At 37.4% G+C, this 19,942-nt stretch overlaps 1 protein-coding gene across 3 annotated transcripts in view; it reads right to left on the reverse strand.

The window, feature by feature from the left end:
• The window catches only part of MAGI2 (membrane associated guanylate kinase, WW and PDZ domain containing 2), a gene marked incomplete at its 3' end in the record, with an annotated part of 1,335,869 nt that overhangs the window by 483,395 nt on the left and 832,532 nt on the right, over positions 1-19,942 (reverse strand). For all 3 annotated transcript variants that reach the window (XM_082846749.1, XM_082846748.1, XM_082846750.1), the window contains exon 5: positions 547-757. In XM_082846749.1, the coding sequence (XP_082702875.1) occupies positions 547-757 (211 nt within the window). The remainder of the gene's footprint in view (positions 1-546; positions 758-19,942) is intronic.

Raw genomic sequence — 19,942 nt, forward strand, 5'->3', positions numbered from 1 at the left:
ACAAATAGAATGGAATTTAATAAAAATAAGTATGATGAGCTATACAAACACATGATTTTATTGACACCTGACCTCAGGGTCAAATGCTTAAAACACTCTCACTTGTGACTAGCAAGTATTTTGCTCTCAACAGTTGCATCCTATTAAACCACTGGACATGATGGTTGAGGTTTCCACCAATTTGAATTAAAAGATGGGGATTATCTCATTTGAACTACATGGAGGTCTTGGAAGGGTAGAGTAAGCATTTCCTCATGACAAATTCACTATTTCTAATTCAATAATAACATCACATGGAGATCTGCCTTTTTAGTCATGACTGCAACAAATTTTACAGTGGTATTGTTTAACTCATTCGTTGATTTATAGCTGTAAACTAGGATCTTTAATTGTATTAAGGTGCTATCCCCCTTATTCTCTTACAAAGAAGGAAGCTAATATCACAATTGATGAAATTCAATACTTTGACCACATCTCCATTTACAACATCATTTATGTACTACTATGATCTTTGTGGAAATGTTCAGAGAAATGTGTGAAACTCACTCAATGAAGTAGACTTCACCCTTCTCTGTATAGGCCATTTCCCAGTTATCAGGCAATGGGTCTGATTCATCATGCTCTTCAGGTTTAGTTGGTTTTGCATCATCCATCTGTTCCTTCACCTCCTCGGGCTGACTATACACTGGTGCAGGATAAGGCTGGGAGGGTGTCTCCCCTGAGGCACCTGCACTCTTGTCTTCATGTTCACTGGATTCTATGAGAGAACAAGAGCATAGGGTTAGTCACTCGAGCCACTGTAACTTCTGAGTGAGTGGGGACTACGCTCATCAGGGAATGAGCTCTGTGAAGGCTAATAGGAAAAGCACAATTGTAACCAGCTCTGAAAATTATCAGTAGGCCTATTGGAGTTCCCTTTTCACTCATCATTCTCACCGATCCTTCAACGAATTATTGCTGATGACTAACTTGGACGACCATTTCACAATGCAGGTGTGGCAGACAGCGTAATGCTCCCTAAGGATGCCCATGCCCTACGCCCTGGAACATGTGATTTTTACCTTACATGGCAAAAGAAGATTTGCAGAACTGATTAAACTAAGGACCTGGCGATTGGGGGATTATCTTCAACTATTCAGGTGGGCTTATTTTAATGACAAGGGTCTTTACAAGTGTAAGAGGAAAGCAGAAGACGAGTGTGAGAGGGAGATGTGACTACTGAAGAATGGCAAAAGAGATGCACTGGTGCTGACTTTGAAGATAGAAAGGGACCAAACACAAGCTAAGAAATGGGGGTGGCCTTTAGAAGCTGGCAAGGCAAAAGAATAGATTCTCTTCTAGAGCCTCTAGAAAAGAACAGTTTTTCAGACATCTTGATTTTAGCCCAGTGAGACCCAGGTCAGACTTCTAACCTACAGAGCTGTACGATAAAAAATATGCATTGTTTTACACCACTAGGTGCGTGGTAATTTGTTACAGTAGCAATAGAAAACTAATGCAACAGAGCAAAAACTAAAAGAGATACATACCTTAGGAGAAATGATAAAAGGCTTGGAGGACAGACCCAAGGGTACCAACATGCAAATGGTATGAGCTCCAGAATGAGGAAAAGGGCCACATGGAGAAGAAATAACAACTCAATAAAAATAGAATATAAGTTGCCTAAAATGAAGAAACACTTGAGTCTGAAGATTAAAATGGTTCACTGAATCTGAGGCCAAATTAATGAAGTATTTATTTCACCTAAACACATCTAGGTGAAATTTCCAAGCTCCAATGTTAAGAAACAACTTTACCAGCTTCCACAGTGAAGAAAATTACCCACAAAAAAGAGGGACAGAAGATCATCAGACGTTTCATCTATAATACCCTAAGCTCAAAGACAGTAAGGTAACATCTGTAGTAACTTGAGGAAAAGAAAAGTACAGCAACCCAAGAACTTAACTCTACCAAAATATTATTCATCTATCTAGGCAAAAGAAAGTCACTTTTAAACCTGCAAAAGTTCTGAATGAAATCTTACCTTTGGAAAGCTCAGGTTCAGAGAAATTTCCTACAAGGTAAGATGGTGATTGGGAGAGAAATTCAAAGGGGAAATTTAGATTTAAGATACTCCCTGGTTCATTCAGGGATTCAGCACCACTATATTTAGGTTTTGGTCTCGGGTGTGGCAAGGTAATGGTAAGAAGAGGGAAACCACAGAAAAGATCAAGGGAGCCAAAAGCAGAGGGGGCCTATAACTACTTTAGTTTGGAACTTTGGGAGGAATGTTTCCTGCAGAGTGGCTCCAAATCTCCACTGGGGTGTCAGAGATAAATGGATGAACAATTTGGCAAATACTACTCCCAAGACTTCCCTGTGGCATGCACATCACGCAGAAGTCCAAGTATGCTCTGGTGGAGACTTGGAAAGTAGCCAAGAATAGAGAACCGATCCGCCCGCACTGAGGGTCACTATGGCTTCTTCACAGCAGAAGGCGTGGTGGGGACAGCTTAACCCAGAAACTGGAAGGAGACACTACTGACATACAATGTTAATGTGATGGTGAGGCAGCCCTCTTGGAAATATGAAATTCCACAATTGTTTGGGAACCTAATCCATAGCTATTAATGTTAAAAAATATATACAAATACATATATGCTTTGACTCAGTAATCCCAGTTTGAGAGTATAACCTCTAGGAATAAAGGTGGTGGTGTATAAAAACACCTATATGATAATATTTACCATAGCACTGTTTGTTGTAGCAAAGACCTGGAAACGATTTGGATGCCTATCAATGAGGGTATGATTAAACAAATTGTGGTTATCATTACCATGGAAAACTATGTAGTGTAAAGACCTGCTGACCTGGAAAAGGTGCTAATCATTACTATTCAAAGAGTAATCCAAATTGAAGAGTAATACGTGTACACTGTTAATTCTATTAAAAAAAAAAAAGCAAACAGCAAGCTACATATATGCATATAATTTTGTTTACAACTATATGAACAAAAAACAGGATGGAAGGATGTACAACAGATGGTTAACTTTGATTAAACAAAAACAGTAAATTTGTATGGGTGTGGGAGTTCGTTTACATATCTTTGCATTAGTTGGCTATTATATTTATAAGTTTAAAAATAATAAAGGTAATTTAAAATGAGTAAATTAAAGTAGAATGTACTTTTTGTCTTAATCAACGGCTTGGATTAATTTTTTTCCCCATATGCGTCAGTCTCAGAGAGCAATATGAAAGCATCTTTAGGAATTAGGACAAGAACACTTTACAAGCTTTTGTTGTTTTGCCTTTAAAAAGAAGATTTTATTAAAATAATATGGTCCTTAGTGATGTAGTCTCCCAGCTGATTCTTCATACAGATTTAACCTTTGTAAATTGTGCAGGAAAGAAACAGCAAGAGAAGGTACCATTGCTCTTTTTAGATTCTCCTTGCTGTACCTTATTACCGCATGTAATTACCAATACGTGAAGCGTACCGTTCTCAGGTATTTCCAAATGTCGTGTTGCATTTGAAAAGTTAAAAAGCAAGGTCATGATCTGAACACATGCATTTATTCAATATTCACCTAATCAGTATTTGTTAAACACTCAATTGGTGTCAGGCACCGAGGACAGAAGAGCAAACAAGAGAGGCATGATCCTTGCTCTCACGGAACTCAAAGTATTTCAAGATGTGTAGTCTTTAAACAATTTTAAGTGCGATGAATACTATCAAAGGGAAAGATGAGATCTTACGCATACACATTCCTCATAAAGAATCAAGGAAAGCCCTTTTTCCAACATGCTATCAAATCTGAGACTAGAAAAAGGAGTCAAGTGACTTCTTTCAGAGGAAAGTAAGGGAGAAAGAAATACATAAAAAAGGAACAGATTAGGCCTTAGAAAGCATGCTCAGAATTTGGGACTGTATCCTGAGAGTAACGAGAAGGTACTGATGTGTCTTAATCAAGGGGATGACACAAGTAGGTTTTTATTCTCCGCAAAGACCCTCTTAGCTATTCTGGGGGTTTGAGAGTGTTAAGAGTAGATATTTACAGACCATTGGGGAGTTATTTTTGTGTTTGAGACAGAGACGTTGGTGGCATGGGCATGGCTTCTTTTTATGAACTGAAAAAAAATGTAGAGTACGGATTTGGTATGATATTTTAAAAAAGGTACAGATAAGGACAAATGAGAAGTCATGGTAAACCCAGTGGGGGGCAAAGCAATTCACTGAGCTAGGCACCATGACAGGAGGAGCAGGACTCTGTCAGGAGTGGGAAAGATAATGGCTGTAATTTTAGGCACAACAGATGGAAGTCCATGCCAAACTCACAATGGAGATGTCAAGTCAATGAGTTCTTGGCTGGAGGGAATCAGCTTGAAAGACTACAGCATACGGATAGATTGTATTATAATTTAAGCCACAGGAGTGAATGAAATTACCTAGAGAGACAGTGCAGCAAGTGGAAACAAGAATACCTAGAGCAGCTGTCTGAGGAACTCCAACATTTAAGTCATCGAGAGAATGACGAGGGAAGAGCAACCAGGGAAGTAACAGAAAAACCAGTTGATCTTTACGTCACAGAAGCCAAGCAAAGGTCAATGAGGAGGAAACACTTAACTGTGGCCAAAACTTCTAAACAGTCCATCAGCAAGATTAGGATGTAAAATCTAATGAAATTCAAGATATGGAGGTCACTGGGGATGTTAGCTACCAGCTGTGGTACTAGTTGCAGTGGAGTGGTGGATGGGAAGGCCAAGCTGGAATGGATTAAATGAATGCATAAAGAGAAAATATAGAATATGCTAACAGAGAAAGTCAAAGATTAGCTATGAACAAATAAATTTTCTTCTTCATCTAAATAACTATTATATTTTCAAGAGAAATGTGAGACATCTCCTGAAAAAAAAAAGTCTAGAGTCTTTGGAGATGTCTATAGTTATATTTATAACTATTGATGTGCTAGAGATTACTGAGCCATGTTCTCCCAGTTTATCTAGCTCATTTATTCATTCATTCCTTTATTCTTATCTAATCAATCAATTGTTACATTAGCAAACATGAATTTATACCTACAATGTGCAAGATACTTGACAAGAGCTTAATGGGGGAGAGAAAAAGAACTTTTTATCAGGCTACTGAGAATTGGGTTGAAATGTAAGTAATAAGGAGCATCCACTTTCTTTATTTGAGGAAAATAAGAGAAAAAAAATGAGTAAGGCAAATGGACAACCACAACTTCCCCACATTTACTATTCATAAAGGTTAATCTAGGGATGCAGTTTATGGTGAGGGTCAAGGGCTTCTGGTAAAATGCAGAATCAAGCTAATATACCCACAGGCAGTACTGAACCACGGCAGGCTTCCCATGCAGGGGTAGAACCTGTTCCCGGAAGAGCCATGCAGGGTATTAAGAGGAAATAAAAAGAGGACTTGAGCCGAGGAGGCCCAGATTATCCTTCAAAGATGTGTCACTCAGAGAAGTCACTCTACCTCTTTTGGGCAGAATAAGTCAAGGAGCCAGTGGAGTGAAAATTAAGTACCCTCTTTGACATGCAAGACAACATGGGAGGTGGAGAGGAAGTACTTCCCCCCAGTGGATAACAATGCAGAGTACTACCACAATGATTTATTGAAGGATACTCAGTGACACAAAAGAGTTGTATACAATTCTCTAGGGAGACGATAAGGCACAGGGAAACAAGAGTACCTAAGGCAGCTGTCTGAGAAACTCCATTATTTAACAGTCAGCAAAGGAAGAAACTGGCATTATACTTGCTATATTATGTACTAGGAAAATGGTAGTAATTAATTAATTAATTGAGCATCTGTTGAGCCCCTGTTAAGTGCCAAGCACTAGGCTAGGCAGTGGGCAGTTAAGGAGACTGTGGGCCAAATGGTAAGTATTAGTTTGCTAGGGCTGTCATAACAAAATAGAACAAAACTGGATGACTTAATAAAAATGTATTGTTTTACAGTTCTGGAGACTAGAAACCCTAGAACAAGGGTTCACCAGCAGAGTCATGCTCCCTCTGAAGATGTTACAGAAGGATCTGTTCCAGACCTCTCTGCTGGCTTATGGTAGTTCCTTGGTTTGTGGCAGCATAACTACAGTCTTCATATGGTATTCTCCCTGTATACATGCCTGGGTCCTAATTTCCCCTTTTTAGGAGACTAGTCGTACTGGATCAGGGGCAGTTAAGGAGACTGTGGGCCAAACTTAATTAGTAGAACTAATTACTACTACTACTTAGTTAAGATAACCTCATCCTATTTCCAAATAAGATCACATTCTGAGATTCTGGTGGTTTGGACTTCAACATATGAATTTTTTTGGGAAACAATTCAACTCATTAAATAGTATATTAGGCGAGTTTATCTTACAATCCACCAAACCAATATTTACCATGTCTGGGACTATAAATTATCATTTCGTGCTACATTACAATTGTTTCCCTGCTTAATAAGGAGAATAGAAATTAACTTCACTACATTTTACATTTACATTTACACTACATTTTACATTTCACTACATTTTATTCACTACATTTTCACTACTTTCTTCTGTATGTGGCTTAATATTTTTAAAAATCAGATATGTTGGGTATTATATAAGTAACTGAGAAAGTACCCATTAAGAACAGAATGGACTTTTTAAAAAATAGGCTTTATATTTTAGATCAATTTTAAGTTCACAGCAAAATTAAGAGAAAGGTACAGAAATTTCCTACGTACTCCCTGTCCCCACAAATGCATTGTCTCCCCCGTTACTAACATCCTCCACCAGTGTGGTGCATTTATTACAATTGATGAACTTACAGTGACACATCATTATCACTCAAAATTCACAGTTTACATCAGGGTTCACTCTTGGTGTTGTATGTTTTATGGGTTTCAACAAATGTATAATGACACACATCCACCACTGTAATATACATAGTAGTTTCACTGCCTTAAAAGTCCTCTGTGCTCTGCTTTTCATCCCTCTCTCTCCTCTAACTCTTGGAAACCACTGATGTTTTTACTGTCTCCATAGTTTTGCCTTTTCCAGAGTGTCATATAGTATAGAGAGTCTTTTCAGATTTGCTTCTTTCATTTCGTAATACACATTTAAGTTTGCTTGATGTCTTTTTTTGCAGGGCTCTCACTGCTGTGGCCTCTCCTGTTGCAGAGCACAGGCTCCGGACACGCAGGCTCAGCGGCCATGGCTCACGGGCCCAGCCGCTCCGCAGCATGTGGGATCTTCCCAGACTGGGGCACGAACCCGTGTCCCCTGCATCAGCAGGCGGACCCCCAACCACTATGCCACCAGGGAAGCCCTGCGTGATGTCTTTTAATAGCTTTATAGCTCATTTATTTGCAGCACTGTATAATATTCCATTGTCTGGATGTACCACCAAAACATACTTTTAGTAATTAAGGATAGGAAAGAACAGATTTTACCGACCAGCCAAGGTGCATGTGTAGCCATTCCTGCTAGCACTCCCCTCCCCCCATGGAGTTCAGCTTAAAGTTATATGCATGCAAATGTGCCCTAACACAGATCTCATATATGTCAGATCTGCAGTTTGAGAAACCTTAGACTGTTTAAATTCTGACTAAAGAGAAAGAGCCAAATAACCCCAAGCATGTTTTACTTTTATAGTGGTTTGAAGGTATTTCTTGATTAAGCAGTGGTCATGTAGAACTGCCCTTTTTAACTTCTAAGACACATTTCTCAGCATGGTTTTATTGTTAAATCCAAACATGAATTTTGTGATATGTAAATTAATTTTCCCCCAAGACGCTTACTGCTTAAGTGAAAAGACTTTATCAAACACTGGCATGTTTTGAGCATTCCATTTTGCATTTCTCGGTCCCTTAGATGGCTTACAAACCAGAGCAAGGGGGTTATTTTTGCCATAACAATAGAAACAAAAAATATTCCAATAAAAAAGGAACACCTATTTTTAAAGAATGATAATCATAAAGAAAAATTTCCCTTTGACCAGGACTGTTGTATTTCCTAGAAATTTATAGAAACATTGAGAAACAGAATAGGCATTGGTAATATACAGTCTTATAAGCAATGGCCTATAAAAACATGTTTTATGTACACTTTTATTGCTGTGAAGAATTAAGAAATATAGTTTCTTTCATCTTTCCTACCCTAAAGTTTTGTTGGATTCAGCAAATAATTTCCTTCTTCCCATAAGAAATTCAGAAAAACTCAAAGATCTGTATATAGTACAAGGACTGAAAACCATTTAATGGGAAGAGAGGTAAATATATGCATTTTTGCATTTAGTACAGTCTGCATAAATTCTACAGTTCTGGTCCAGTCTCAGGTTTTGATATTACAGTATGTATAGTAGCCATTCCCCTTACTTACATGTTTATTACCCTAGCAGTATCTAACACATTGCCTTTTGGATACAAGACTAAGGATAAATCAGAAATACCATGGTTTTGAATGTCCCTACTGAGTTTTATTAAAGAATAATCAGAAACCAAGATAAAACCATTTCAAGAAGAAGATTGCCTATTTTATACCTTAATCATATTTTCATTTGATACAGTCTATGCTTACAGTTAATGTTCAGCTTTCTGTAATTGCCATCCTTTGAAATGAGGGAAAATAACATCTTAAAGCCAGATAGGAAATTGTTGATTTTACTTCTTTGAACAGTCATAAAATTTGAATTTCCAAAATCTATTTTACCCTGTAAGGGAGCTCTGCAACTTATATTTTTAATGGCTCGGTGACAAATTTTAATAAATCTCATGTCTTTATGTTATTTCTCCTGTCTTCATGTTATTTCTTTGGAAATAAGCATGGCTAGAGAACATTTAACGGGGGAAAAAAAAGATTGAGGAACATATTTATAGCTTATAAGGAAAGAGAATAGGAATAATTTGAGAGTAATTTTTTTTCTTTTTGCTTAGCCATTCTCGATAGCAACAAACATACTCCACAAGAAGCAGCAGAACATAATTGCTAAGGCTGGTGTGAGACTGCCTGGGTTTGAATCTGTCCTTCATGGTGTGCTGTTGGGCAAGTTATTTAACTCACTCTGTGCATGCCTCAATTTCCTTAAATGTACAATGGAACAACATTACTTACCTATAAGGGTTAGATGAGACATGTATACAAATTGCTTAGAACAGTCAACTACCAGAACATAGTAGATATTCAGGAAATGTTATATATTTTTATCAGTGAGTTCTACCATACCACCTAGAACACTAAATAAATTGTGTAGTTAAATCAGCCAAGCAACCTAAATGATTTCTCCCCACTGAAACAAAAAGTATGTGGTCAATTTCAAATGATTTTTAAGATGTTAGGTGTTTTCTCTTAGAGGAAAACATAGGAAGAACACTCTTTGACATAAATCACAGCAAGATCTTTTTTGACCCACCTCTTAGAGTAATGGAGGTAATGGGACCTAATGAAACTTAAATGCTTTTGCACAGCCAAGGAAATTATAAACAAAAGACAACCCTCAGAATGGGAGAAAAATATTTGCAAACGAAGCAACAGACAAAGGATAAATCTCCAAAATATATAAACAGCTCATGCAGCTCAATATTAAAAAAAACAAACAACCTAACCAAAAAATGGGCAGAAGACCTAAATAGGCATCTCTCCAAAGAAGACATACAGATGGCCAAGAGGCACATGAGAAGCTGCTCAACATCACTAATTATTAGAGGAATGCAAATCAAAACTGCAATGAGGTATCACCTCACACTGGTTAGAATGGGCATCATCAGAAAATCTGCAAACAACAAATGCTGGAGAGGGTGTGGAGAAAACAGAACCCTCTTGCACTACTGGTGGGAATGTAAATTGATACAGCCACTATGGGGAACAGTATGGACGTTCCTTAAAAAAACTAAAAATAGAATTACCCTATGACTCCACAATCCCACTACTGGGCATATGCCCAGAGAAAACCATAATTCAAACAGACATATGCACCCCATTGTTCATTGCAGCACTATTTACAACAGTCAGGTCATGCAAGCAACCTAAATGCCCATAGACAGATGAATGGATAAAGAAGATGTGGTACATATATACAATGGAATATTACTCAGCCATAAAAAGGAATGAAATTGGGTCATTTGTAGAGATGTGGATGGACCTACAGTCTGTCATACAGAGTGAAGTAAGCCACAAAGAGAAAAACAAATATCATATATTAACGCATATACGTGGAATCTAGAAAAATGGTACAGATGAACTGGTTTGAAAGGCAGAAATGGAGACACAGATGTAGAGAACAAATGTATGGACACCAAGGGGGGAAAATGGGGCAGGGGTGGTGGTGGTGGGATGAATTGGGAGATTGGGATTGACATGTATACACTAATATGTATAAAATGGATAACTAATAAGAAAAAGAAAGATATTAGGTGTTTTCAAAAAACTGCAATTTCTAAAGAAAAAAAGGAAACACACAAAGCTAACGTTTCTTCTTTAAAAGGTCTTTGCACAAATTGAGTTTTTCTTCCTCAGTTGAAACATGCTGTGGTGTTAAGTGATTTAAAGGAGGGAAAATAATCCTCAGAAACCACAAATTTTTTCTAAGTTCTGTATGTTTTCCTACAGAGTTCTGCATTTGATTTTGCTGGGTGCCAGGGGCTGCTACTGAGCCATGAACTTGGCATCACTCCGGTACCTTTGAGCGTACTGATTTATATTAGAATCAGAGACATAGCTCCCCGATTTTATATTAGCCCAAAGCTTAGTCTCCTCATATAGCGTCACGGCAAGCTTGGCTTTTAAGTCTAACAATAGACTGCTCCACACTCTTGTTTCTGCTCATTTGTAGTAGTGACCATGGTGGTGGAAGTGGTGGGGCTTGAAGATTTCCTTTGCTTTCTTGCAAACTCAATAATCTCATCAAAAAGTATGTTTGTTAGGTTGATATAAAGTCTTACTGTATTGTAGCCAGAGGTGGGAAGGAGTGGAGGCTGTCACAGCTGCTGTTTGTTTCACTACTAGAAGCTGAATTTCTTGGAATTTGAACTTTAGGCTCTTGTAAATGAATCAAGCTTGAGCGATTACTTCAGGCTTGATCTTGGACAGGAGAAAAATATCATTCTAACTGATTTTTGATATGGCCATACTATAGATCATATTCTATAGTGAAAATTGAGGACATTCTGCCTTCAGAAAGGAAGCTGTCATGCAGTGGCCACCTGCGTTCTATGTAGCCAGTTGACTGGAAGAAGTCAACATCGTAGGTCACTGCTCAAAGAGTGCTCTTATCAATTCTCCTTGCTTTCACTAACCTTCTCAAATGAGAAGAAGAATTATACTATGGGGCCCAAAATATTTGCATCTTAGTGATTATTTGCTCATGACTTAGAAAAAATATAATTACTTTTTTTTTTTTTTTTTTTTTGCGGTACGCGGGCCTCTCGCGGAGCACAGGCTCCGGACGCGCAGGCTCAGCAGCCATGGCTCACGGGCCCAGCCGCTCCGCGGCATGTGGGATCTTCCCGGACCGGGGCACGAACCTGCGTCCCCCGCATCGGCAGGCGGACTCTCAACCACTGCGCCACCAGGGAAGCCCTAATTACTTTTTTTTGATGTAGTAAAACACGCACTTGGACAAAATCCAAAAGTACAAAGAAGAAATACAGTGCAAAGTAGTTTTCCTCCTGCTTCTACTCCCACTGCTCTAGCAATGCAGTTAGCAAAGATGATTATATTTTCTGCTCCTTCTGAGATGTTTCTATGCATGCTGATAACTGACTTGTAGTTGGTATTTTCTGACTCCTTACTTCTCCTAAAGTTTTTCTAAGTTTTAAAAAAATGCACTATGATTTCTTTTTATATACAGTATGAGAATGAGGAGGAGTGGCCCTTAAACACTGTGGAAAATAAAAAATATATATAATTTTTTTTCCTGAGATGTTAACTAATGTTTCCTTTTAATATTTGCGACCATGAAAGAAACACAAGAATTAGGGAAAGTTAGGGTAATGATTAACTATGCTGCTGAGTTTTGAGATGATATATCAATTGGGAGAGCAGGAATTCCCAATCCTGTAAAGAGATTACTTTTTATCTGTAATATTTGTAACGAAATTGGATCTCATCTATTTAGGAGGCTAACCAGGGAAATATGAATTATTAAGAAAGCATAGTCAATACCTCAAGGTTATTTTCATCTATATCTAAAACCCACAATTGGTTACAAGTTCTTTGGAATATTAAAAGAACAATATGAGGAATTGTAAGAATAGAAAAATGCAAGGTCTGTGAGTGGAAGATGACAGGAAAGAAATCCTGAGACATAAAAAACTAAATTGGAAATAATTACTAAAAAGATTAGTAGAGGGAATTATTTTCCATTGACAGGGGAGAAGAAGTGCTGCCTTAATTAGCATATTTTCTTCTATTAATTTTAATAAAAGCAGACTGATACAGAGTGGAGCAAGTCAGAAAGAGAGAAACAAATACCGTATTCTAACGCATATAAATGGAATCTAAAAAAAAAAAAAAGTGGTACTGATGAACCTAGTTGCAGGGCAGGAATGAAGATGTAGACATAGAGAATGGACTTGAGGACACGGGGTGGGAGGGGGAAGCTGGGGCGAAGTGAGAGTAGCACCGACATATATATACTACCGAATGTAAAATAGCTAGTGGGAAGCCACAGCATAGCACAGGGAGATCAGCTTGGTGCTTTGCGATGAACTAGAGGGGTGGGATAGGGAGTATGGGAGGGAGGCTCAAGAGGGAGGGGATATGGGGACATGTGTATGCATATGGCTGATTCACTTTGGTGTAAAACAGAAACTAACAGTATTTTGAAGGAATTATACTCCAATAAAGATCTATTAAAAAAATAAAAGCAGACTGGAATAATGGCAATAAAATGAACCCTCACATCTTTGAAATTGTATGTGTTATGTGGTTTTCATAATGTAATGAATTCTGAAGATATTTATCATACAGAAACAAGTTCCCCAAATCTTCAACTAACTTTGGGGTGAGAGAAACCGATAACAAGTATTGAAAATATTCAAAGACCAAAGCAAGGTATAAAATGAAATATAGGACACGTATGTACAATAATTCTTAGATCTCGCTTTCAGAATTCTGAAAAAAATCAGGAGATTAGTACTACATGAAACATAACATCACCTTCTGAAGTTTTAGGAACATCAAAGGCGCTGAAAGAGAAAAGGAAGAAGGCTTTATTTAACCTTGATCTTGATCATTCAAGTGCCATTCTTTGGGGCCAAATTGGAGTCAAGGTATTTTTTGATGAGAGTAAGAAGTCAATTAGGAAGTAAAAGATAAAGGTGCTATCCCCTTGTCTCTGAGTGCCCAGAGAGACCTTACCCAGAGACCTTCCCTCTTCAGAGCCAAAGACCAGCCCTCAGCCAGAAAAAACTTGAGCAATTTTTGTCTGACAATAAAGTAGCTAAGATTTCACACTGAAATTATAATCACATCCATTAGGAGAAATATGTGATAAGAAAATGGGCTACAGGGTGAATATCAGGCCTAGAGAGAATGGATGGCCATGACTAGAAATAAGCTTCAACTCTAACAATGCCTGGAGAACCTGAAGACACAAACATTTCTGTATGTGCTCTACAAACCCCGGTGTGAGCCTGGTTGCTTTTGCTGTGCCTTCTTCCTTCATGTATAAATCTCTCTCTCATATACATCACATAAACACTCAGAGAAGCAGAAAAAAACTCTCTACAAAAGGTTGAATGCAAGATTCCAAAAATGTTGAATCAATCTGAGGGCACAAAGAGGTTCAAATAGTGCTTCGCTTTCAGATTTATCACAAAGTGAGTCTGCCTTGATTTGAAAAGACATCCCTGAGGGCTTCCCTGGTGGCGCAGTGGTTGAGAGTCTGCCTGCCGATGCAGGGGACACGGGTTCATACCCCGGTCCGGGAGGATCCCACATGCCGTGGAGCTGCTGGGCCCGTGAGCCATGGCCGCTGAGCCTGTGCATCTGGAGCCTGTGCTCTGCAACGGGAGAGGCCACGGCGGTGAGAGGCCCGCGTACCGCAAAAGAAAAAAAAAGAAAGACATCCCTGAAATTAATCATGATTTCATTTTTCCCCCCAATGGTATAGTTTCAGTTACTACTAAAGTTCATAGCTACAGACTCTAAGGTGATTATCTTGTTACTCTATAATCACACCTGATGATCCTTTTAAGAAAAGATCAAATGCCCCTCATTTATAAATGGAATGTCTAATTTTAGAAGGTTAAGTTAAGATAGCCCCAGAAATTTGCACCTCCAGTGAAGAGATAAAACCAGTACTGTTTGGGAACAAGATAATAAAATTAAGCCTCTCCCCTCAAAAAAAAAAAAAGAGATAAAGATCTGAGTGGATAAACACATCGCAGTCTCTGTGAACCCACACAAAATAAGCAGGGGTTAGGCGCTGCGGTGCTTTCAGAGTGCACCATTATTCACAGGAAAACAGCGAGATTCACTACGGAGGACATAATTCTTTTGACAGTGACAGGACCTCATTCACAGAACCAGGACTGATGGTGCATGCACAGTCAGCGTGCCAAGTGGCACAGGACCTGGATGCGGGTCCCTAATGGTGAACTGAGATCATTGCTGAGGACACTTGGTGATCACATAAGGGACACTCTGTTTGCTCTCTGGGAGACGCAGTTCATTTGCACTAATTGCAGGCTTGGGGGCCTGGAGAAGGCAGCTCTGTGTACACATACTGTATTCCCTTTGTTGGCGAAGGTAGCTCTCACGGGCCCTGTTCCTCCTGGCATTGTGTATGTGTGTGTATTAACAGAGAGACTTAGCTGCCTTTAAAATATATGTGCATTTCTAATTCTTTGCACTAAGCTTACTAATAGCTGGTGAGGGGAAGCTACAATATAATAGTGAATTACTTTCCGGAAAAGTTTAGCAGATAATTCATGAAATAAAAGAAATCCAAGAAAGCCTAATCCAATTACTATGGTTTACAGGATTTGTTTTTGTTCAGAAAAGTTCAGTTGAAAAAAAAAAATTATCTACTGATCTATTAACCACCTAACTATTTGGGTTATTTTCACAGTTAGAGAGATTTAATAATTCTCATCTCTAAGAATACATCTCTTAAAATAGACTTCTTTCTTTTGTTATCAAACAACTTTTGAAGAAATGTAAGATTAGGAATTTCATATCTTTCAAACTTAGAAACACTGCATGTTGAAAACACTGAATAGTGTAAAATGAGCATGAAATAAATCTAATCATGTTGATATAGTAAAGTTTTGACATTCTCAAGAGGTTTGGTTGACTAAAAAAATAAATATTTACTAAGAAATTAAAAGATTTAATTATATATACTAATCACCAAGACAGGTATACAAAAAGGTAGAAATAGTCCTTGTCCTGGTAATGTTTACAATTTATGAGGGGATGACAGACATGCACATTATGAAAAGTTACCTGCAAGGACCAAGCTAACCAATACCTCCTAAATGAATGAGAAGTGTAAGTTGTACTTCAATAATTCATAAATGAACAGTCTCAACTTTTCACTACGAGAGTAAACAAGTGATTTCCAGAGAATATAAAAATTTTGATTGAATTGCGAATAAAAGAATAGCAGGTTCAAATGTGGAAAAGGCTTGTCAGACAGGTGAAGGTGTTTTATGTGTATGGGAATGTAGACGAGAGAAGAGAGTTGGGGAATAATGGGAACCAAAGATAACAGAGGTGCTGCGGTCAAGTGTGAGAGGACCTGGCGGTTGCCCAAAGAGTTTGAAGCAGTAGAAACAGAAACTCATCCAAGTTTTGAGAAGGATAGTTAATGTGACCAAATGCTGGTTCAAGACCCTTTTAATTGATCGAAGAGTAACAGGGAATTTGACAAGAATGGAGCCTGGAGGAATGGAGGTCAGTTAGGGGACTGTGGTCCACAACAAGGGGATGAGGGAGTGATGTAGGATGGGGCAGTGATATTAGGAAGGAAGAGATAAAAGCTAAAGGTACAGTGATCTTTTATACCTAATAATGTATATCCAGCCTGGGGGGAGAAAAGCATCAAACTCTGAGCTATCTGGGTAAAAAGCAGAATTAGAGAAATCCAGCAAGGGACTCTGTAAATTGGTTTGCTTGTTTGTTTTACGGGAGAAGAGTTTAAGGGGAATGTTGCATTTAAGTTGCTGAAGAAATGCTTGGGGTGGGGGCAGTCCAGTGGGCAGTACTTAGAAATATGGCCCTGGAACACAGGAGAGAATGAAGGTTGCAGGTAAATCTACAGTATTGAAGCCACAAGGCTGGATATCACCTCTAACAAGATAAAGATGTCTGAACATAAGGTGAGGTTGATGTCAAAGGGAAGGTTTCCTGAGCATATGAATTTTAAATATAGTTTAAAGGCAAATTCTCGAAGATGATGTAAGGATATATCATCCTTGCAAGAATTAGATCTAATATCACTTCCATGAACCCCGTGAAGGACAAATATAATGGAATACAACGTAGATGAAATACACTGCACTGCAGGATTGTGATTTACCTTACAGAGGTCAGGAGTCTCTTTGTCCTCAGCATAGTTAACAACCCAGGGAAATATGGCGGAAAAGGATGAGTTCAGGTTTTCCTGGGTCTAGATTTCAACTCTGCTACCATTATCTTAGTTAATTACCTTAAGGTAAATTTCAGCATCTCATTTGTTGAGCAAATATACTGTGATTATGGGACTAGAGATAATATATGTCCTATATGCCTAGCACATTGTATGCATTCATTAAAGGGATGTTGCCATTATTTATTTTATTTTTATTGTAATTTCTGTTATTTACAATGATAAAACTACATTTCTAAGGGTAGAACTACACTAATTTCCATCACCAAAGTGACGTATATCAGAGAAAGAAACAGTTCTGTAATGTAATTTTGAGTAAAAAGAGAGAACCTAGAATAAAATATATTCGTTGATAACATTAGTAGAACTTCATGGAGAAATTAACTATTTATAAGTGATCACTGACTTTACATAGATATGGTCTGAAAGAAAAAGAAATACGTAATTCTATAAACTACAATTCAAAGGAGAAAAAGAAAATGAGTAATGGGTAAATTGAGGACTCTAAAACCTTCATTTACATAGAGAAAGTAGTTCATTCTGGTAAAGTATATAAGGAGTTAAAGACCGGTAGGTTTGGTACTTATATACCACAGAATATTATAAAGAACTAGGAATCTTTTATATCCACAGAAGGAAATAAGTTCACTTGCACATGATTTCCAGAAATGAAAGAAATAAGAAGCCTTTGGTAGGTAAAGATTTATAATTCCATGTTTAAAGATGTACAAGTAAAATAGTGGTCCTGTGTCTACAAATTGCTAAGAAATATATTTATGTTTCTATTTGGTGACATAAGACTCAGGAGAGTAAAGCAACTACGATCACGGGTTCTGGATCCAGTTTTCCTGTGTAATATTTCCTATTTCCAGTTACTGGGCAAATTATTTAACTGTAGTGTCCTCATCTGTAAAACAGTACCTAACTAATAGGTCTGATAGGAGAATTAAATGAACTAATTAATACACATAATGAGGTTAAGGAGTTCCTAGCACATGGTGAGATCCAAAAGAAGTTAATTATTTAATATTGTTTATTGTCATTATCATCAATATTACTTGGAATGGAATGAAATTACCTCAGTCAGCTTTTCTCCCTTTGCAAATGTGCCTCACTATATTATTTATGCTCTAAACGGATGTCTGATATTAATTACTATTACAGGCTCTTACAGGGCAGTGTTAACTAAAATTTAAGCAACAATTTTGTCACTATTGTTTGAAGTGTCCTGTATCCAACAAATGTATATGAGAAGAAGACAAACGCAGGACAAAGACCCTGTGCTAGGAAAAATGTGATGAGGTTCAAATGGCGAAGAGTTGGATAAATGTATATAAGGGGGGGGAGCAAAGAAAAAGTTTTATCCTAAAGTTTCTCTTGGATAAACATAAAGAAAAACAATGACATTTCTAAAATGGGACTCGTCAAAAGATTTCTAGTAAGGGATGATGGACCAATTTTCTGGTTTGCGGCTGTTTCCTCCATCTTTTAACACTGGGTGAAGAGATGCCTAATTTTTACATCTCTCACGTCCCATAATAAGAAAGAAAAAGTAGTATAAGAACACTTGCCAAGCCAGGCTCACAAAACCATGTTTGTGGCATCTGTTGACTATCCAGATATCCCAGAGCTGTCCTGCACAGTTGTTCTCTATCATTGTCAGCCTCAGAAGTCCAGAGACAGTCACATGGCTAGGGCTGGTAAAGGAGAGTTCAAACCAGTCCATTTTCCCTGGAGCCTTAAAAACTTCCTAGACATAAAAATACTCCATTCTTCATGTCTAAGGTATGAGTAGAAGGGAATGGAGCTTTCCAGATTCACTGTGCCCCCCAGTTAAACAAATTTCTAGTTTAAGAATCTGTTGGTCAAGAATGCTTCATTTGATTTGCTCTATACAGAGTAGAAATGAAATACAAATCAATTATTTGGGCCCAATCAAGGCCATATATTTTATATTTTTAACTATAAGGTGTTAACCAGTAAGAAATTCTATAACTGCTCTTTGACACCCAACTTCTACTTCTTTTGTGATTACTTGCTTCCATTTAGCTGAATTGTTTTTCTTCTCACATAAAAGATCAACTAAGAAAACGATGTCCTATCAACTTAACTTAAATCCATTACATGATGAAAAGTAAATATTTTGACAGAGACATTTCAGAGTCAAAACAGAGAAGGTATCTAATTGCTTGAAAATTACCAGATCATATTACAGTAAACAAGTTACATTATGCACCCATAGTGATTTTTAGCATTTGTACCCAAATATCAACGACTGCTAGGGTCAGAGAATAAGTTTTTAACCAATATATTAATGGAGGAAGTTACCTTCCTCTGAGTAATCAAGAGGAAACCACTTTTTAAGGTTTTACACCTTGATTGACACATACTGAAATTTGGTCTCCTTATGTTTAATAAAGAACATTTTTACAGGTAGTAAGGAAAAGGAAGGTTAAAAAAAATAGGCGTATGAAGCTTTTCTTTGATAAAAATAATTGGTTATGAAAATTCAAACATGTCACTATAGAAGCAGTACAGTGATAAGTACAGACATCAAAGTAGTTGTAGGAAATATGTTAAGAATAATATGTATGCAAGGTACATGTGTTAATGTTTTTTCAACAGTTTTAACACAGCCCTTTGATTTTCAATGCCCATTAAAATAATGATATGTCATTATTAAAAAATACCTAAAACTAAACTTTGGAAACTTATTCCAAGATTATAGGCAAAGAGAATGCCATAGTTTAGTTTTGGTAACGTTTAATTATGAATAAGATTATTTTAAAAATCTATTTTATAAATAAAAATTTTGGTACTATATTAGTAAGTATAAGTATAAGAAAATTGCAAATCCATCCCTTGCAAAAACACACTTTGTATCTGATACTTTTTTTATATATGTGATATGACAGATGATAAATTAAAGGGATAACAAGTCTTTCCCTTGTTCAAGGGTAATTGCCTTCACAGTGTCACTTGTGAAGATGCTGTCCCCAAATTGTCAGACTAGGTGGTAAGGATGGGGGGATAAATACATGGGCATTATGTAGCTATGGTTATTCTGTGGACAGTATTCATTAACGCCTAACTAAATAACACAACACAACCTCTATTCACAGAGCTGAAAGTATAGTAAGATTTCTAAGGATAGATTATATCTAATATCAATTAACAAAAATTTTGCAATGTCACACAATCATATTAATGACTTGTAACACCTTCTAAGATTTAAACCACTCACTATATTGCCATTAATATTGTATAAGTGAAACCAGAAACTGAAGAAGTTGAATGGATTCCTTGATATGTCAAAATTAAAACTAATAAATTGGATACAAGAATCATGTCCTTTCCTTTTGATATCATAATCTTG

This window comes from Leucopleurus acutus (assembly GCF_964270905.1).
Source record: "Leucopleurus acutus genome assembly, chromosome: 9".
NCBI classification, from domain to species: Eukaryota; Metazoa; Chordata; class Mammalia; order Artiodactyla; family Delphinidae; genus Leucopleurus; species Leucopleurus acutus.